The sequence below is a fragment of the Tursiops truncatus genome, chromosome 5 (assembly GCF_011762595.2).
Source record: "Tursiops truncatus isolate mTurTru1 chromosome 5, mTurTru1.mat.Y, whole genome shotgun sequence".
In the NCBI taxonomy this organism is placed as follows: Eukaryota; Metazoa; Chordata; class Mammalia; order Artiodactyla; family Delphinidae; genus Tursiops; species Tursiops truncatus.
Window position 1 is genome coordinate 128,752,024 of NC_047038.1, and position 22,293 is coordinate 128,774,316.

Sequence of the window (22,293 nt, forward strand, 5' to 3'; positions counted from 1 at the left end):
GAGGGAAACATGCTCTTGGCAGTGCCGATGGGAGCACCCTTCCTATGCTGCCTGTCTCCTTCAGCAGCTCCCCGAGAGACTGGCTCTATCTTTGGTGGTCGATCGCCCAGACTTCCACTTCCCCAGGCCGGTTCTGACGTGGGGGTCCCCGTGAGGAACCAGAGGGAAAGGCGGAGACTGGGAAGGGGGGGATGGGAAAGAGGGAGAGACATCAGTCCAAGCCTAACCGCTCCGAATCTCCGCAAGAGCCCCCGTGACTTGAAGTGAGCCCCAGAACACCCCCACCTTCCCGTCTCCCAGGACCTGGCGGGCTGCCGGAGCTGGAGGGCCAGCCTTCCTCCACGGCCCATCCCCAGCCGAGAAGAGGAGTGAAGAGCACGCGGCGGGGAAAGCGGCGAGCGCCGGGAGAGGGGCGGGGAGAGGAGCTGACAAATCAGCTGCGGGGGCGGTGAGCGGAGGAGAAAAGGACGAGGAAGAGGAGGAGACGGAAGGACCGGGAGGAGGAGAAGGAGAGGGGGCGAGCGAGCGCGCGCGGCCACGCGGGGTGAGGTGTGTGCCGGCCTTCGAGCTGACCCGGGGACCGAGCCCCGCCTTGCGCGTCCTTGGCGCTCTTTTCCCTGCCTTCCCTTGAGACCTTCTGTCTTCTTCTCTCGAATCCTCCCGTGCGGGGGACGGGGAGTGGCAATTCGACGCCGGGTTCGCGGGTTGGCGTCCCACGCCCCCAGCCTCTCCTCGCACGGTTATGCTGACAGCCGCCTCCTCTGGGGACCATCCCTCTTCTGGTGCCACCTCCACCCTTCCTGTGCGCTCTTCATCCTCTCTCCTCCCACTTAAATAATATTTGGGAATTGTTTTACATTTTTTAAAAGTGCGGGTGGGGGAAGAATCCGAGTTCTGAGGAGTCGAGGGAATCAGGTAAGTACCTGTGGATCTAAACGGGCAGCTTGGGAAATCATGGAGAAAACCTGGTGGGAGAAGAGTCATTGCGAACGCCCGGGAGGCGGGGTTGGTGCTGCAGTGAGGACCCGCCGTAGTCGAGTCTCTCCCGGAGGTGGGTTCTTATACCTAATGGTGAGCTTGCGGAAAGTAAATCCACCTGGCTTTCCTTCTGCTTCCGGTACTCCCCGCGTCTTGTCCTCAAAGGCTGAGAGGTCCGGCTTCTCAGGGGTAAGCTGTTTCTTTGGGAAAGGCGAGGATGCTCGGTGGAGTATGAGTATTCAACTTTTATTTTCCGCTTTCCTTAAATCCCGCAGCCCGTTCTCTCTTGTTAAGTAAACAAGCTATGCTTGGCAAATCATTAAACGGAAGAGCAAAGCGGGCAAGCCAGCAGGTGGTAAGGGGTTAACAGGTGCGGGCGCCGGGTGGCTGGCGGGATCGGCGCGCGGAGAACGCCCCCTCAGGGAGCTGGCGCGCATCCCGAGACTGCCCGCGGGTGTGAACGCGCGCCTGCTTGCGCAGGGTAGATGGCCGAGGGCAGGGTGCGTGGTGGGGTGGATTAGGGCGAGTGCGGGGGGCGCTGAGGTTCAGCCACACCCAGAGTGAGTAGTTCCCTCCCTTGCCCTCGTCACGTTTGACCTGTTAGCCGCCTTCGGGGATTTATTTTAAGAGTGTCCCTGACCCCGTGCCCCCAGCTCCCTTTACCTTTCCTGTAACCTGTCTTCTAAACGCACTTCTAAGTTCTACTGTTACCCTTTGGACCCTGGGAAGTTAAAAGAGGGGTCCATCTTTTCATGTAATTCCACTTCGGAAGGGCTGTAAGAACAGCTGAGATGATTCATCCTAATCCATGTTTAGGCGGCTAGACTTTTACCAGCCAAGATGGATGGGAGATGCTAAATTTTTAATGCAAAAGCTAAAAAAAAAAAAGGCTGCTTTGTCCGATGGTGGAAATGGAGGTACACTTAAAAGAATCCCACACTTTTGGGGAGTCTACTGATCTTTCAGTGGTTTTTACCTTGGGTGGTTCTAATTTCGTTTTGTTTTACCCAAAAGTTCTCAAAGTGTATTTTGTGTTCTCCAGTGCGGTGTAAAGGAATTCATTAGCCATGGATGTATTCATGAAAGGACTTTCAAAGGCCAAGGAGGGAGTCGTGGCCGCTGCTGAAAAAACCAAGCAGGGTGTAGCAGAAGCAGCAGAAAAGACAAAAGAGGGTGTTCTCTACGTAGGTAGGTAAGACCCAAGTGTCACTTCGTTATTTATTTATGACTGATGGCGTTAGGATGACTGATGTTTTATTTATTTATTTATTTAATTTATTTTTGCTGTGTTGGGTCTTCGTTTCTGTGCGAGGGCTTTCTCTAGTTGTGGCAAGCGGGGGCCACTCTTCATCGCGGTGCGCGGGCCTCTCTCTATCGCGGCCTCTCTTGTTGCGGAGCACAGGCTCCAGACACGCAGGCTCAGTAGTTGTGGCTCACGGGCCCAGTTGCTCCGCGGCATGTGGGATCCTCCCAGACCAGGGCTCGAACCCGTGTCCCCTGCATTAGCAGGCAGATTCTCAACCACTGCGCCACCGGGGAAGCCCTGACTGATGTTTTAAATGCTGGTGTTTCCCGCTTGATTCAGTTTTGCGTCTTCACTTGTCAAAATGATGGACTGAATCAGAGGTATGTGTAGGTAGGTAAATGTGTGTGTGTTTGGGCTATAGTAAAAAGTGGGGCTATTTTGTTTTTCCAGATCATTTAGTTTTGCAATAATACTTAGGACTTGGTTTCTTTTTTAAAATGAATGTTTCTATGCATAAGTAACTATAGCTCCGAGGACAGTTTTTCAAACTCAGTCTTAAAAAATAATCGAGACTATTTTAAGAATCAGACTCGTCCATGGGCCTTTGATTTCTTTTATCATCATGTATAATATATGCTAATTTCAGTGTATTCTAATTTAAAAATAAGACTTTGATATGACCTTGAGATATGTAAAGACAGACCTTCTGTGGCCCTAGAAAGGAAAGGACAAAAAAGTCTTTGGTGGAGTTACTTCTTGCTACCACTTGGTAAGCCGGGGACTAAGCTCAGGAAAGTGGTTGAAGGCTGCTGATATCTCCGAGACATTTATATATTTCATTTGTGTGTCAAGCGATACACACAATAAATGATGAGATTGATGCTTATTATTTCTACTTGTTTATAAATTCCCACCTTGGAGTATTCTTACAGACCCTGACTCTCTTGAACTGTGTTAGGTTGGGTGTTATTTTACAAATCACCTCAAACTCTTTGGGGAAGAAGTAGGCACACGCTCATGCATAGGGATAGACACATGCGCACACACACGCATACACTTACCCACTGCCCATTCTGCCTCTCCTCTTTCTCCTCTGAGCTCTGCCACATTCTCTGGTGGCAGTTGTAGCAACAGTAGCCGAAGGATGAGCAATAAAGTGGAGGATGGCGTATTTAGAATACTCTGCCTGTGTCTGTGGGGTGAAAGAAAGCTACACCGTCTCTCCAACATCGATGGGCTGGAGAAAAGTTATACTTGGAATGATTTTTATGAATCCTTCTCATATTTTTTTCTCACTGTTCGTAGACTCTTTATGTTGGCTTAATCTTACCACAAATCTCTAGTTAAATTACTCTTTACTTCAAAACATATTTTCATTGGATTAAAAGATGTTACAAGAGGGAAAAAATTGATGAGTTAACTTCAAGTTTTTTTGTGAAGTGCGATTATATCTTTTCAGATGGAATTTGGGATACTGAATCAGTGACATGCAGATAATCAATATCTTTATATTTGTCCTCAGTTTTCCAAGTTGTGCAAGTGCATGCTTGCAACTATTCTTTGATTTCAGTTACTTTATAACTTACTAACTTTAAAGATTCTTTTAGTATGATAATATCCACTTTATTAGTTTGTAAGGAGACCAGAAAATACTGAATATTAAGTTAATACATTGCAGTTTTCCAGGTAATAAGCAGGATTATCATCTGGAAAGCGTTGTATTTGTTTTCATTGTCAACTATGAGTTTGGGCAAATAAAATTATTTTACTTTTTAGAGATTAATTCTGTTATTTGTTCTGAGATTATTATATGAAGTTTTAATTTGTTTATGTGACACGTGTTTTTTAAAAATCATCTTCAGTGTTTATTTTGGTATTTAAAACAAGGTGCATTCTATAAACTATCAGTTATGTTTTAAAGTCAATTAAAAGTTGAATACAAATACAGGATGAAGAGTGACCATGTGAAGACATAGTAATATAGTTCAGGTGTTGGCAAGCTTTTTCTGTAAAGGGGTAGATAGTGAATATTTTAGGCTGTGATATATGTTTCATCTGCTCAACTTTGCTCTTACAGTGTGAAAGCAGCCATAGGCGATAATTAGGGTGGCTATGTTCCAATAAAACATTACTTACTAAAACAGCTGGGGAGCTTATCTGGCTCATAGGCTGTAGTTTGCTGACTCCTGATAAAGGAGAAAGAAACATAGATTTGGCGTCAAACTTAAATTCCACTCCAGGCTACACCACTTATTACCTCTAGGATACTGGGGAAGTAACTTAACATATCTGAGCATCACTTTCCTCATATGTAAAAATATGATTTGGATAAATGCAACTACCTTGCAGAGTTTTTGTGAGAATGTCATAATAAAGCAGAACATACGAATAATAATACATACTTTTAAAAAATTAAAGACTTTATTTTTTATAGCAGTTTTTAAGTTAACACAGAAATTGAGAAGAAGGTACAGAGGTTTCCCACGTACCCCCTCCCCCCATACATTCATAGCCCCTCCCATTACCAACATCCTTCACTAGATGGTACATTTGTTACAGCTGGTGGACCTACACTGACACATGATAATCATCCGAAGTCCATAGTTTCCATTCGGGTTTGCTCTTGGTATAATATATTCTGTGAGTTTGGACAAATGTATCATGATATGTATTCATCATTATAATATCTTATAGAATATTTTCAGTGTCCCCCAGCCCACCACTGATCTTTTTCTTTCCATAGTTTTACCTTTTCCAAAATGTCGTATCATTGGAATCACATGTAGTTTGTTCAGATTGGCTTCTTTCACTTAATAGTATGCATTTAAAGTTCTTCCGTGTCTTTTAATGGCTACACCTGGTTGCTTCCAAGTTTTGGCTCTTATGAATAAATCTGCTGTGCAGGTTTTTGTGTGGACATAAGTTTTCAGGTCCTTTGGGTAAATACCAAGGAGCACAGTTTCTGGGTCATATGGTAAAAATATGTTTAGTTTTTAAAGGAACCATCAAACTGTCTTCTGCAGGGGCTGCACCATTTTGCATTCCCACCAGCAATTAATGACAGTTCCTGTTGCTCTAGAGCAATATTTGATGTTGTCAGTGTTCTGCATTTTGGCCATGCTAATACATGTGTAGTGGCATCTCATTGTTATTTTAATCTGCATTTCCCTGATGACATAGGATGTGGAGCATCTTTTCAAATGCTTCTCTGCCATCTGCACATCTTGTTTGATGAGGTGTCTGTTAAGATCTTTGGCCCATTTTTTAGCCAGGTTATTTGCTTTCTTGTTGATTTTTAAGAGTTCTTTGTCTATTTTGGATAACAGTTCTTTTTCAGATATATCTTTCATGAATATTTTCCTGTCTGTAGATTGTTTTCTCATTCTCTTGACATTGTCTTTCACAGATGTTTTTAATTTAAATGAGTTCCGGCTTATTAATGATTTATTTCATGAAGCGTGTCTTTGGTGTTATAGCTAAAATGTCATTGCCATACTCAAGGTTATGTAGATTTTTTCCTATGTGATCTTCTAGGAGTTTTATAGTTTCACATTTTACATTTAAGGCTATGATATACACTGGGTTTTTTGTTTGTGAAGGGTGTAAAGTTGGTGTATAAAATGATTTTTTGCATGTAGATGTCCAGTTGTTCTAGCACCGTTTGTTTAAAAGACTGTCTTTGCGGGCTTCCCTGGTGGCGCAGTGGTTGAGAGTCTGCCTGCCGATGCAGGGGACACAGGTTCATGCCCCGGTCTGGGAAGATCCTGGGAAGATCCCACATGCCGTGGAGCAGCTGGGCTCGTGAGCCATGGCCGCTGAGCCTGCGCGTCCGGAGCCTGTGCTCCACAACGGGAGGGGCCACAACAGTGAGAGGCCCGCGTACCACAAAAAAAAGACTGTCTTTGCTCCATTTTATTGCCTTTTTTCCTTTGTCAAAACTCCACTGATTATATTTCTGTCGGTGTATTTCTGGGCTCTCTTTTCTGTTCCCTTGATCTATTTGTTTATTCTTTTACCAATATCACATTGCCTTGATTACTGCAGCTTTGTAGTAGGTCTTGAAGTTTGCTAGTGTCAGTCCTCTAATTTTGTTCTTCATTACCATTTTGGCTATTTTTGGCCTTTTGCCTCTCCACACAAACTTTAGAATCAGTTTGTCAACATTCACAAAATAACTTGCTGGGATTTTGGTTAAGATTACATTGAACTATAAATCAAGTTGGGAAGAGCTGACATCTTGATAATATTGTATCTTTTATCTATGAACATGGAATAGCTAGCTCTCCATTTATATAGTTCTTTGATTTTGGTATCAGGGCCTTGTAGTTTTTCTCATATAGATCTTGTATATATTCTGTTGAATTTATATGCAGGCGTTGTATTTTTTTGGTGCTAATGTTCGATGGTATTGTGTTTTTAATTTCAAATTCTACTTGTTCATTACTGGTAGATAGGAAGGTGATTGACTTTTTAACTTTGTATCCTGCAAGCTCTCTGTAGTAACTTATTAGCTCCAGGAGATTTTTTTTGTTGATTCTTGACAGTTTTATTTCTTCTTTCCCAGTCTGATACCTTATATTTCCTTGTTTTATTGCATTAGCTAGGGCTTCCTGTATGATGTTGAAAGAAGTGGTGAAAGGGGATATTCTTGCTTTGTTCTTGGTCTTAGTAGGAAAGCTTCTAGTGTCTCACCATGAAGTATGATGTTAGCTGTAGCTTTTTTGGTAGAGATTCTTTATCAAGTTGAGAAAGTTCCCCACTATTTCTAGTTGACTGGAGTTTTTTTTTTTTTATCACAAATAAGTGTTGGATTTTGTCAGATGCTCTTTCTGCATCTATTAATGTGATCATGTCATTTGTCTTTTTGAGCCTGCTGATGTGATGAATTACTTAATTGACTTTCAAATGCTGAACCAGCCTTTCATACCTATGATACATCCCATTTGACTGTGGTATATAATTCTTTTTATACATTGTTGGGTTTGATTTGTTAATATTTCATTGAGAATTTTTCTAAAGCACACTTTTATATATAGGAGCCATGGTTATTACTGTCAAATAAACTCTCTAACAGAATAATTACTTTGTCAATATATTTTCTTTCTATTGTTTCGTCCTTCATTACAAGAACTATTATCAGTAAGTAGCTTGAAAGATTAGAAATGCCTAAGGAAATTTTTCTAATTTCACTTATGGCTGAAGAAGTTTGGCACACGTTTTTCCTAAGCCTCATGAAAAAAGTAACCTCATTCCTTTACAATATTATGCTTTTGACAACTATCTTTTAACTAATTGAAGAATCACCATAAGAATCAGTGTTGGGGCTTCCCTGGTGGCGCAGTGGTTGAGAGTCCACCTGCTGATGCAGGGGACACGGGTTCGTGCCCTGGTCCAGGAAGATCCCACATGCCGCGGAGCGGCTGAGCCCGTGAGCCATGGCCGCTGAGCCTGCGCGTCCGGAGCCTGTGTTCCGCAATGGGAGAGGCCACAACAGTGAGAGGCCCACGTACTGCAAAAAAAAAAAAAAAAAGAATCAGTGTTATTTTTGTGATTTTTTTTCTCCTTTTGTGATATCTTTGTACATAAATTTTCAATCAACCTACTTCAATTTAATGGACAAAAAATTTCTCAATCAAATAGCTTAGAAATTATAAATTAAGAGTCAAATTCAAAAGCAAAAAAAAAAAGTGGTTCTTTTTATAGAATGTCAAGTATTGTAACAGTAAAGGCAAGGTAAATCTTCAAAACCCTTCCAGTGACATTCTGCTCAGGAAGTAGCAGTTGTCAAGACTGTGGATTGATATCAAACTCCCAAGTCACAATAGGCTTCACCTCCACCGTATTCAGATCGTCAACATAACATGCAAAATAGCATAACTGAGTCCTTGCAAAGATGAGGCATGACTTCTGACCTTCTCCACTCTGTAGCTTTGTGAAGTCCTGACAGACAAGAGGGGAATGGGTGTGGGCCACCTCAGCTCAGGGAAGCCATCAGATCTAGTGTCCGTTCAACTGTATCTATTATGAGATCTACCTACCTATCTACCTACCTATCTATCTATCTATCTATCTATCTATCTATCCATCCATCCATCCATCCATCCATCCATCCATCCATCCATGTTACTAGTCACATAGCCACTTGACACCTATTTGGTAGCTATATCTTTTCAATTACAGATTATTCATCAATTAAAGGTTAATCATCAATAACATATACTAATGAACAATTATGACAGCAAAAAAAGTTCATTGGTTTAAGCAACCTCATCAAGACTTTCACATATCTTAATTCAGGATACATTCCGTGATTTAGCCAAAGACCAAATTATCAGTTATAACTGAGGTAGAGAGGAAAGACCACAGGCCAACTGTTAAAAATTTTTTTACTAGTCATTTTTTGAAATAAGGGGTTCGAGGAGTGGCAGGTGGGTAGTGATAAGAACTGTTCTCCTAAATACAACTGCATAGTTCCAGTGTACATGAACTTCAGTTACCACAGTCAGTTAAATAAAACCAGTCCCTAACTGTACAGTTCAAATTTCTATCACCGCAATACATAAACTGTGAGTTATTACATAAAGTATAAACTTTGCTCCTAGCTCTTTAGCCCACAGTCACTACATAAGTAACAGAAACTCATTATTTATGATCCATGGCCAAATCACATGACTTCTTTCAAAGTTTATTTGTGATCAGTCCGCTGTAACAGTCAGTGGCTCTATGATCTGTTATTCAGTTTGTACAGACAGCAAAGCCCATGGTTAAGTTACCTCCTTGCCTCCCAATGATAAACACAGATGATATTTTACAAAGATGCATAATTGAAAGAGAAAATTGACCAAAGAAGGGAATGTCAGCAAAGAAATAAAGTGAAAAATGCTGAAAGTAAAATTTGAATCAGACATAAATGTATTTATAGAAGGAATAGCTGACTGTGAGAATGTGGATACTGCTGCCATTCAGGAGACTGGATATGCAGCCAGAGGAACTTGTCGAAGGTGAAGGTATCAACATAAATGGAAAACGTGTTTGTGATGAGTAGGCTGAAGCTGTCCCAGAGGAAGTGGTGCTATATAAACACCTCACATGAAAGAAACCATCAGAGATATATCATGACATTAAAAATACAAAAGCTAAGATTTTGGAAACTGACCCAAACTTATGAAGGAGTATTACAACTTTCTAAGACCTAGAAAAGATGCTCAGCTTAATATTGAAAGTTATACAATGGGGAGAAGACAAGCACTCATTAGTTTTTTACAAAGAAATAAAACACTTGTCAATGTTTTAAATTACAGTACACAAAATAAGTATTACTTTACTTAGTTTTTAATTTCCCTGTACATTTTTAAATGACTAGAAGAATTTTTAATGTTTTGACAGAAAATTTTAAAGGTCATGGAACAACAGTCATTTTTATCACTGATTCATCAGAATTTTCCTCATTGATTATTAAGATCACTTTCTATAGCTTCACCTCAGCTTGTGTGCAGTCATTTTATGATTCCACAATACTATGCAAAGTGATCATTGCCTGAAAAATACACACACACACACACACACACACACACACACACTTCATATTGCATATATGTAAAATACTATCCTGTAACCTTTAACATATTTAACAACCGCACAATTTCATTTATATGAGTTTATGATATGGTGATTTGTCCTGTGTTTTAAACTGAAAATCTCTTTACAAATATTATATAAGAAAAATAATAACAATTATCACTTACTAAGTACTATGTACTAAACACTGTTTTAAGACCTGTGCATGTATTATTTGCTTTGATCTTCATGTTGATTGTGTGATGTGTATTTGTTTATTATGTAGTGAAGTGAAGATTTAAATCCAGAAAATCAGAATCCAGAGCTCACTTTCTTAACTACAAGGCTGTATTTCATTTTATGCTCTATATTTATTAGAGGTCCTTAAATATATTCAAATTGGAAGTTCTTAAAGATACTTAAATTGCTTTATTAAATGTAGAAACTTAGCTGGACTGTTTTGTACAGTGTAAGTTTAAATATAATGCATGCAAGTTATACTTAATGCCTTATTTATATATTTTTATTAAAAAATTCAATGAAAAAGTTCAATATGATCATGTATATTTATTTAAATCACCTTATTGATCATCATATAATTTATATCATTGATACGTACTTCTAAATAAATTTGGAACTAGAAACTGCCTCAGACCAGTGTTTCTCAGATTTGATCCATGTATTACCTGCATTAGATCATGAGGATTATTAAAAATGCAAATATCTGTACCTGATATTTACTGAATATTGAAACTCTGACTCAGTAGTCAACATTTTTTAACCTTGCTTCCACTTAATTGATTCTGCTGCACTCTCCAGTTTAAGAACCAGCTTCTTAGAGATTATTTAATTAATCTTATATATTAATTTTGTTGGTAAGGATTTTTATTTGATAAGGAACTGAGGCTCTCTTACACTTTTTTCCTGTTGTAAAATGTGTTTACAGTTATTTCTAGTATACTCAGTAAGAACTACTTTATTTGACTTATAGGGTAGTTTTCAAATGAATCTTCATTTTGTTGTTATTCAAAAACATTTTATGAAAAAGCTGGTATCAATTACACTAAAAAAATCCAACATTAAAGGACTTATGAATAAAATTGTTCACAAACTTAGTTTTAATGACACATATTAATAAATTACTTGTGTAAAAGCTTAGTAATGGTCAAGAATTGGGGAAAATTCCTATCTTGCCACTTCTTGAAGCTGGCATTAATCATACTTGAATGATAAAGTACTGCATTCCTTCTAAAGGTTTGCCTGGCTTCGTAGAAAATATGGGCTTAGGGTCATAGAGCCCTTAATTTGAATGTGGTTGTAGCCGGTTATTACCTATGTGACTTTAGGCAAATCATTTAACTTTAATTTGTAATTGCTTCATATGGAATAAAATGGGCATGATATGAAATGGGTATTACAAAGTTTAAATGAGATGAGATGTAAAATACCTTTTACATAATAGGTGTTCAACAAATGTGAATTCTTTCTCTCGCTCTCCCATCTGTTTATGTTTCATGGGTTACCTAATCTCTTTGGTATTGTACTTTGGTAGAACTTCTGCAATTCTGAATGCAAAATCACCTGCCCACCCAGCCCCAGTGTTATCTCAACATTTTTTCCCCCTCTGTAAGTTGATGTGGGAAGTGGGACACAAGGGGTTGAAAAGTCATCACTCTGTGCTAAAATCATAATTGGAAAGTATCCTGTTAGCTTTGCTTTCTTCTATTTGTTGTAGTGATTGCTGTATTTCTTTGTTTTAGATTTTTTTCCCCCCTGAGGATATCTTAACACATGGGCTTCTGAAGATTGAGATACTGTTTTTCCATTAGATGTATTTCAAAGTAGCTCATTAGCAGTAAAGGCGACTTTGACACTTACGGTTTCAATTTCTTTGTTTTTATAGGATCCAAAACTAAGGAAGGAGTGGTTCATGGTGTGACAACAGGTAAGCTTTGTGGAGCTTATATCCAGGGATGATATTGAAAATATCTAGTAAGCAGTATGGCCCTAGCACTGATCATTCAGAATAAATGTAAATAACCACTCTGCCCATAGAGGAGCATTCTAGGGAACATCAGCTTTGTTTAATCTTGATTCTTTTTTTTAATCCTTTTTAAAAATCTTGATTCTTTATTAAATATTTTTAAATAGTTTAAGTATTTGTTGTAGATAAATAAAGCACAGTGTGTGTAACTGTCAAGAATGATGACTGAATTAACCAGTTTAATTGTTTATAGTAGTGTAGATTTGAGTATTCAGACCAACTTAGTGTTCTTGGCAAACCAATAGCATAAATATCACATAAGGATTGCCATTTTCAAGGAATGAATTAAAATTTTCTGTAGTGTATAATGAAATATTCTGACACTACAATATATGAATTATAACATTTCCTTGATGATTCAGAAGACATTTTAGGAAACACCCTTGGGATGATCAGTAAATTACTTATTGTCTCTTTTTGGCCTAATTTCACCAAGATTTTGAATAAGTCTGTAAGTACAGTAAATGAATAGTAAAAATTATGAAAATTATGGTGGTGATAATGAGGAAGAGGAGGAGGATAATGATAGAAACAGAAAAATCAAGGGAAAAATCACAATTTAACAACCTTAAAAGCCCACAGACTTGCTGTGATTGAGTTTCATTTTGTACGTTCTCCAAGCTTTCTGACAGGTGTGGTAAAACAAGAGATATAATCAGAAATATAATTCATATCATCAGAAAACAGTAAACATAACAAGCCTTCAGAAAAATAACATGCTCCTATTGATAAATTATAAAATAGAAATTGGGAAAATCAAACGGGAATATTGGTTTTTTTTGTGTGTGTGTGTGGTATGCGGGCCTCTCACTGCTGTGGCCTCTCCTGTTGCGGAGCACAGGCTCCGACTGTGCAGGCTTAGCGGCCATGGCTCACAGGCCCAGCCACTCCGCGACACGTGGGATCTTCCTGGACCGGGGCACGAACCCATGTTCCCTGCATCTGCAGGCGGAATCTCAACCACTGCGCCACCTGGGAAGCCCCAAACGGGACTATTAATACTGTATTGTGGTTAAGGCCATAAACACTGGAGCAAGACCACTTTAGTTCGAATTTCTGCTTACCCCTTACTAGCTGTGTGATTATTCTGCAAGATTCATAACCTCTATGTGATTCAGTTTCCTCATCTGTAAAAGAATTCAGTGAATGAATATATATAAATATATAGAATACTGAAGGCAAATAGTATATATTATCTAGGTGTTACTTACTGTCACTTTATAGTGGATCTATCTTGAGCTACATTTTTGCAGCTAGTGGAGAAAAGTATTTACATGACTATTTTATACATATTTTTGATAAAAAATTAGGGTATAAAATTAAAACGGGGAGTTCCCTGGTGGCCTTGTGGTTAGGATTCCCAAAATCGAGGCTGTGGACTTTGGGAGCAAATGTAGACTTGGGGTTTACTGTATGCTAAAGACTAGTTTTTGATTTTTATGTTTATCTTAGTATAGTTTTTAGTGCTTGTTATCATTGGTGGATTTGTTTATTGGTATGGTTGCTCTCTCTTTTTATTTTTTTAAAAATTTTAATAATACTTTTTATATTTTATTTTAATAACTTCATTTTATTTTATTTTATGTTTTTTCTTTCTTTCTTTTTTCTCCTCCCTTTTCTTCTGAGCCATGTGGCTGACAGGGTTTTGGTGCTCCGGCCTGGTGTGTCAGGCCTGAGCCTCGGAGGTGGGAGAGCCAAGTTCAGGACATTGGTCTACCAGAGACGTCCTGGCCCCACATAATATCAGTTGGTGAGAGCTCTCCCAGAGACCTCCATCTCAATGCTTAGACCCAGCTCCATTCACTGACCAGTAAGCTCCAGTGCTGGACACCCCATGCAAAACAACTAGCAAGATAGGAACACAACCCCACCCATTAGCAGAGAGGCTGCCTAAAATCATAGTAAGTTCACAGACACCCCAAAACACACCATCAGACGCGGTCCTACCCACCAGAAAGACAAGATCCAGCCTAACCCACCAGAACACAGGCACCAGTCCCCTCCACCAGGAAGCCTACATAAGCCACTGAACCAATCTTACCCACTGGGGGCAGACACCAAAAACAATGGGAACTATGAACCTGCAGGCTGTGAAAAGGAGACTCCAAACACAGTAAGTTAAGCAAAATGAGAAGACAGAGAAATACGCAGCAGATGAAGGAGCAAAGTAAAAACCCACCAGACCAAACAAATGCAGGGGTAATAGGCAGTCTACCTGAAAAAGAATTCAGAGTAATGATAGTCAAGATGATCCAAAATCTTGGAAATAGAATGGAGAAAATACAAGAAATGTTTTAACGAGGACCTAGATGAACTAAAGACCAAACAATGATGAAAAACACAATAAATGAAATAAAATATTCTCCACAAAGAATCAATAGCAGAATAACTGTAGCAGAAGAACAGATGAGTGACCTGGAGGTTAAAATAGTAGAAATAACTACCGCAGAGCAGAATAAAGAAAAGAGAATGAAAAGAATTGAAGACAGTCTCAGAGACCTCTGGGACAATATTAAACACAACAACATTCGAACTACAGGGGTCCCAGAAGAAGAAAAGAAAAAGAAAGGGACTTAGAAAATATTTGAAGATATTATAGATGAAAACTTCCCTAATATAGGAAAGCAAATAATCAAGTCAAGGAAGTACAGAGAGTCCCATAAAGGATAAATCCAAGGAGAAACATGCCAAGACACATATTAATCAAACTATCAAAAATTAAACACAAAGAAAAAATATTAAAAGCAGCAAGGTAAAAGGAACAAATAACATACAAGGGACTCCCCATAAGGTTAACAGCTGATCTTTCAGCAGAAACTCTGCAAGCCAGAAGGGAGTGGCAGAACATATTTAAGTGATGAAAGGGAAAAACCTACAACCAAGATTACCCAGCAAGGATCTCATTCAGACTCAACGGAGAAATTAAAATTTTACAGACAAGGAAAAGCTAAGAGAATTCAGCACCACCAAACCAGCTTTACATCAAATGCTAAAGGAACTTCTCTAGGCAGGAAACACAAGACAAGGAAAAGATCTAAAATAACAAACCCAAAACGATAAGAAAATGGTAATAGGAACATACGTATTGAAAACTACCTTACATGTAAATGGATTAAATGCTCCAACAAAAACTCATACACTGGCTGAATGGATACAAAAACAAGACCCGTACATATGCTGTCTACAAGAGACCCACTTTAGACCTAGGGACACACAGACTGAAAGTGAGGGGATAGAAAAAGATATTCCATGCAAAATAAAAAGAAAGCTGGAGGAGCAATTCTCATATCAGACAGAATAGACTTTAAAATAAAGACTATTACAAGAGACCAAGAAGGACACTACATAATGATCAAGGGATCAATCCAAGAAGAAGATATAACAGTTGTAAATATTTATGCACCCAACATAGGAGCACCTCAATACATAAGGCAAATGGTAACAGCCATAAAAGGGGAAATAGACAGTAACACAATCATAGTAGGGGACTTGAACACCCCACTCTTACCAATGGACAGATCAAAATGAAAAGAAATAAGGAAACACAAGCTTTAAATGACACATTAAACAAGATGGACTTAATTGATATTTATAGGACATTCCATCCAAAAACAGCAGAATACAGTTTCTTCTCAAGCACTCATGGAACATTCTCCAGGATATATCATATCTTGGGTCACAAATCAAGCCTTGGTAAATTTAAGAAAATTGAAATCATATCAAGTATCTTTTCTGACCACAATGCTATGAGACTAGATATACCTTACAGGAAAAAAAACTGTAAAAAATACAAACACATGGAGGCTAAACAATACGCTATAAATAACCAAGAGACCACTGAAGAAACTAAAGAGGAAATCAAAAAATACCTAGAAACAAATGACAATGAAAACAAAATGACCCAAAACCTATGGGATGCAGCAGAAGCAGTTCTAAGAGGGAAGTTTATAGCAATACAGTCCTACCTCAAGAAACAAGAAACATCTCAATTAAACAACCTAACCTTACACCTAAAGCAATTAGAGAAAAAAGAACCAAAAAAACCCCAAAGTTAGCAGAAGGAAAGAAATCATAAAGATCAGATCAGAAATAAATGAAAAAGATATGAAGGAAACAGTAGCAAAGATCAATAAAACTAAAAGCTGGTTCTTTAAGAAGATCAACAAAATTAATAAACCATTAAACAGACTCATCAAGAAAAAACGGGAGAAAACTCAAATCAGTAGAATTAGAAATGAAAAAAGAGAAGTAACTGACACTGCAGAAACACAAAGGATCATGAGAGATTACTACAAGCAACTATCTGCTAATAAAATGGACAACCTGGAAGAAATGGACAAATTCTTAGAAAAGCACAACCTTCTGAGACTGAACCAGGAAGAAATAGAAAATATAAACAGATTAATCACAAGTAATGAAACAGAGACTGTGATTAAAAATCTCCCAACAAACAAAAGTCCAGGACCAGATGGTTTCACAGGCGAATTCTATCAAACATTTAGAGAAGAGCTGACATCTATCCATCTCAAACTCTTCCAAAATATAGCAGAGGGAGGAACACTGCCAAACTGATTCTACGAGGCCACCATCACCCTGATACCAAAACCAGACAAAGATATCAAAAAAAAAAGAAAACTACATCCAATATCACTGATGAACACAGATGCAAAAATCCTTAACAAAATACTAGCAAACAGAATCCAACAGCACATTAGAAGGATCATATACCATGATCAAGTGGGGTTTATTCCAGGAATGCAAGGATTCTTCAATATACGCAAATCAATCAATGTGATATACCATGTTAACAAATTGAAGGATAAAAATCATATGATAACCTCAATAGATAAAGAAAAAGCTTTTGACAAAAGTCAACACCCATTTATGATTAAAAACTTTCCAGAAAGTAGGCATAGAGGGAACTTACCTCAACATAATAAAGGGCATATATGACAAACCCACAGCCACCATTGTTCTCAATGGTGAAAAACTGAAACTGTTTCCACTAAGATCGGGAACAAGACAAGGTTGCTCACTCTCACCACTATCATTCAACATAGTTTTGGAAGGTTTAGCCACAGCAATCAGAGATGAAAAAGAAATAAAAGGAATCCAAATTGGAAAAGAAGAAGTAAAACTGTCACTGTTTGCAAATGACATGATACTATACATAGAGAATCCTAAAGATGCCACCAGGAAACTACTAGAGCTAATCAATGAATTTGGTAAAGTAGCAGGAAACAAAATTAATGCACAGAAATCTCTTGCATTCCTATATACTAACGATGAATAATCTGAAAGAGTTATTAAGGAAACACTCCCATTTACCATTGCAACAAAAAGAACAAAATACCTAGGATTAAACCTACCTAAGGAGACAAAAGACCTGTATGTAGAAAACTCTAAGACACTGATGAAAGAAATTAATGATTCAAACAGATGGAGACATATACCATGTTCTTGGACTGGAAGAATCAACATTGTTAAAATGACTATACTACCCAAAGCAATCTACAGATTCAGTGCAATCCCTTTCAGACTACCAATGGCATTTTTCACAGAACTAGAACAAAAAATTTCAAAATTTGTATGGAAACACAAAAGACCCCAAATAGCCAAAACAGTCTTGAGTAGGAAAAACGGAGCTGGAAGAATCAGGCTCCTGGACTTCTGACTATACTACAAAGCTACAGTAATCAAGACACTATGGTACTGGCACAGAAAAAGAAATATAGATCAATGGAACAAGATAGAAAACCCAGAGATAACCCACGCACATATGGTCACCTTATGCTTGATAACGGAGGCAAGAATATACAATGAAGAAAATACAGACTCTTCAATAAGTGGTGCTGGGAAAACTGGACAGCTACATGTAAAAGAAGTAAATTACAACACTCCCTAACACCATACACAAAAATAAACTCAAAATGGATTAAAGACATAAATGTAAGGCCAGACACTATAAAATTCTTAGGGGAAAACATAGGCAGAACACTCTATGACATAAATCACAGCAAGATCCTTTGTGACCCACCTCCTAGAGAAATGAAAATAACACAAAAATAAAAATGGGACCTAATGAAACTTAAAAGCTTTTGCACTGGAAAGGAAATCATAAACAAGACAAAAAGACAACCCTCATAATGGGAGAAAATATTTGCAAATGAAGCAACTGACAAAGGATTAATCTCCAAAATATACAAGCAGCTCATGCAGCTCAATATCAAAGAAAACAACCCAATCCAAAAATGGTCAGAAGACCTAAATAGACATTTCTCCAAAGAAGATATGCAGATTGCCAACAAACACATGAAAGGATAGTCAACGTCACTAATCATTAGAGAAATGCAAATCAAAACTGCAAAGAGGAATCACCTCACACCTTTTAGAATGGGCATCATCAGAAAATCTACAAACCATAAATGCTGGAGAGGGTGTGGAGAAGAGGGAACCCTCTTGCTCTGTTGGTGGGAATGTAAACTGATACAGCCACTATGGAGAATAGTATGGAGGTTCCTTAAAAAACTAAAAATAGAACTACCATGCGACCCAGCAATCCCACTACTGGGCATATACCCTGAGAAAACCATAATTCAAAAAGAGTCATGTACCACATTTTTCATTACAGCACTATTTAAAATAGCCAGGACATGGAAGTAACCTAAGTGTCCTTTGACAGATGAATGGATAAAGAAGATGTGGCACATATATACACTGGAATATTACTCATCCATAAAATAAACAAAATTGAGTTATTTGTAGTGAGGTGGATGGACCTAGAGTCTGTCATACAGGGTGAAGTCAGTCAGAAAGAGAAAAACAAATACTGTATGCTAACACATATATATGGAATCTAAAAAGAATAAATGGTTCTGAAGAACCTAGGGCCAGGACAGAAATAAAGATGCTGACCTCAAGAATGGACTTGAGGACACGGGGAGCAAGAAGGGTAAGCTAGGACGAAGTGAGAGAGTAGCATTGACATATATACACTAGCAAATGTAAAATAGCTAGCTAGTGGGAAGCGGCTGCATAGCACAGGGAGATCAGCTCTGTGCTTTGTGACCACCTAGAGGGGTGGGATTGGGAGGGTGGGAGGGAGACGCACAGGGAGGAGGTATGGTGATACATGTATATGTATAGCTGATTCCCTTTGTTATACAGCAGAAACTAACACAACATTGTAAAGCAATTATACTCCAATAAAGATGTTAAAAAAATTAAGTTAATCATCAAATAAAAAAAACAAGTATTCAGCTTATGTTTGCTCTGGTCCAATCCAAGGTATATATAAACTGCCCTCTAGGGACCTTCTGTAAATGGGATGTTATGAAGCATGATTTTTATAAGAAATGGATATCAGACCGTTGTAGACTATGCTGTATGAAGGGAGCTTATGTAGAGTAACAGCTTTCTATTTTAATAGTTGAAGGAGAATCCATGCGGTTGAGAAAGCAGATAACCACGTTTCAAGGTTCAGAGCCTGTGGTAAAAATTAAAGAATACAACTAATACTACCATCTAATGGAGGCTGTGGAGAGGTCCTGCAAGGATAACTGTTGACAAAGTCAGAATTTTTGAGTTTTCTCCAGAATGACAAAATGTAAACATGGGTTTTGGGGTTCGTGTGTGTATGTGTGTGTGTGTGTGTGTGTGTGTGTGTGTGTACATGCATGCACATATGTGCATGCTGGAGGTGGAGAGACATACTGGGCAAGGAACAATTATGGTGCAAAACAACAGTTCAGTAGTAAAGATACACCTAAAATTTTATGGGATCACAGGAGGAGGAACAAGGACATTTGTTGGGAGGAGAGGTTTTTTAACATGGAGGTTGACATTTGAGGTTTTAACAAAGGAGTTCGAGGTCAGTGAATAAGCCACTAGATAAATCAAGTCCTACAGAAATCTTTTAAAATGTGTGTATCTTTGCTGTATGTAAACTCTACCATTTTGTAATGTTACTAATTTACTTACTCTTACAGTGATAAAATCTAATAAAATTATAATGAAGTACAAAGTGCATTTTACTGTGCAGTTTATGTGCATTAAACAAGTGTATATGTATGTAAATCTCGAATTATAAAAATAAACTTTTGTGGCTGGCAGAAAAATGAATCTGTAAAAAGATCAAAATTTATATTTGTCTTTGAGATTTTGTAACAAGAAATGTTCATTTTCAAGTAAAATTTTCTATTCATGTTCTTAGAAAAGAAAAAAATGAAAACTTAGCGCCCATCATTCACTATTTTTAAAGCATCAACATTCTGTAAATGTTTAAAAACATGAGATTTCCAGTACAGCTTTTCACTGGCATTTAAACTGAACTTTGCATTGAGAATAGCCATGACTAGTTAGCAGGCATCAACCATATCACCTGCTGTGAACTCTTCCTGGTTTTAGACTCTAGGGTCACATCTGCTTCCCCACATTGCCTTGGACTGAGGAGTGAGGGTCTTTGTCCTTACAGCCTCTTCAGCTTCCTTGACCTACATAGTGTTTTCAAAACCCAGTTGTTTTGTCCACACGATTACTGTTTAATCACTGGCCTCTCCCAACTGGTGACATGAAATCTGTACAATAATCATGTGACTAGCACATAACACTTAACAGCTAACATAGTGCAACTCTTCGGATTCCTCAGAAAAGAAGGCAAATGTTACATAGATATAGGTAAGAATGCAAGACCAAGGCTTTATGAGTATAAATGTTATAAAGTTTAGGTGAAGGGTTGTTTTGTTTCTCTGTTGACCTTGAAATTGTTAACAGTGCAGAATCTCATCTTTTACCTCTTTAACATAAAACTCTTCATTTAATTGAAACAAACTTTTTAATTTCAACTTCCTTTATTTGATATTTGTATGGAGGTAATATAGAAAGATTAAATTAACAGTTATATCAGATACAGTCTTAGAGAAGTTTTGATGTGAGATTAAATCTCTTCTAAGTCTAATCCCGAACTGTTTATACCCTCTTAAAATTTTAACTTATTTTTAAAAATCTACTGAATCACCATATTATATATTTTTAATGAAAAGAAATTGTAAGTGTGCTCAACAAACCATTTCATTTTCATACTTTATGTCTAGCTCTTTTGTTCCCATTAAAATGGTTGAAAATCAGTCTCATCACTAAAACCCCTTCTGTTTCAACTATCTGATGTTTCATAAAAGGATCAAAGTTCCTTCATAATCTTCCCTTACTCTATTGTTTATTTCTGATGGTAACATGTGAGAGCACATATGTGTTCTGTGTCTCAGAAGGTGTGATGAAATAAACATCCTGAGTGAGATCAAAGAATTGGCATTGAAATTGAAATAAATTTCGTGCTAAGTTTGATACAACTGCCCCTGTAAGCATTGCTTGCTGTAAACTTTCCTTAATAAAAAGTAAACCAAACTGAAATTGCTTAGGGTTCTAAATTTGTGATCATTAAGCTTGAAACACCTCTTAATATCTGCATGATTACAACAGACTATCTTAGCAAAGATTCTATCGATATGTTTGGCTAAGCCACGCTCACTTAGAAATCTTGGGAGCTTTTATTTCTTCTTACTCTTTAGTTATCTACGTGTGCAAATATAGGCCTTTAGAAGTTGATGTCTAGTGGAAATGAAATTATTTTAAGTGGCGATCGCTCCATCATCCCTTAATCTGTCATTCTTGATTTATTTCAGTGGCTGAGAAGACCAAAGAGCAAGTGACAAATGTTGGAGAGGCAGTGGTGACAGGGGTGACTGCGGTAGCACAGAAGACAGTGGAAGGAGCAGGGAGCATTGCAGCTGCCACTGGCTTTGGCAAAAAGGATCAGCTGGGCAAGGTATGGCTGTGTACATTTTTTTGTTTTATACGTAAGCTTGTGGATCACGGTGAGTTTTCAGGGCAAGGCACTAGGCAGGAATAAGATGCTTACTTGTGGGAGGGCTGACTGACCTTCCCTCATAAAAAAGTACTACCTTTATATGTGTATTCCTTTTGGAGGTATTCACCCAGATAAATGCCATGAAAATTGTACAATAATCATGATTGTTTTATTTTCTGGAAAAAAAGTTAATGAAATGGACAGTTTAACAAATGCCCAAAAGAACAGTGACATTCAGAAAGAATGGGTGCTTTTATGTTAGCTATGAATCTTGGAATTTCTCTTTGTTGGAATATAGCAAATGCTTTGTGCCCAATCTCTAAATATTCAAAAATGAAGATCTTTTACTTGATTTCTTTATAGTGACATCATCTCTTATTAAAGGGCAGATCTGCTTATTGCATAACAGTTCATTGCCAAATATACGTCTGTGGAAACTGAGAGACTTAAACGACGTTACCAACCAGAGATCATTGTTTTGGGGTGGTTTTTCAGTTCTCAGAATTCTGACTTTGCCTTTCTTGACAAATATGAGACTCTAGGAAGATTATTCAAGAGTTATTATGACTTTCATTTTAAACGAGTAAGCAATAGAAAATGAAG

General features: G+C 38.1%; 1 protein-coding gene across 3 annotated transcripts in view; it reads left to right on the forward strand.

Moving 5' to 3' along the window:
* Positions 1 to 409: 409 nt before the first annotated feature.
* Positions 410 to 22,293, forward strand: part of SNCA (synuclein alpha) — a 131,794-nt gene continuing 109,910 nt past the window's right edge. The window contains exons 1-4 of one of the 3 annotated variants that reach the window (XM_073805590.1): positions 410 to 549; positions 2,021 to 2,166; positions 11,685 to 11,726; positions 21,506 to 21,648. In XM_073805590.1, the coding sequence (XP_073661691.1) occupies positions 2,046 to 2,166; positions 11,685 to 11,726; positions 21,506 to 21,648 (306 nt within the window). In that variant the 5' untranslated portion in view covers positions 410 to 549; positions 2,021 to 2,045. Of the gene's footprint in view, positions 550 to 596; positions 916 to 2,020; positions 2,167 to 11,684; positions 11,727 to 21,505; positions 21,649 to 22,293 lie in introns of those variants that run through there. The other 2 variants (XM_019926419.3, XM_073805591.1) reach the window with 2 other exon arrangements.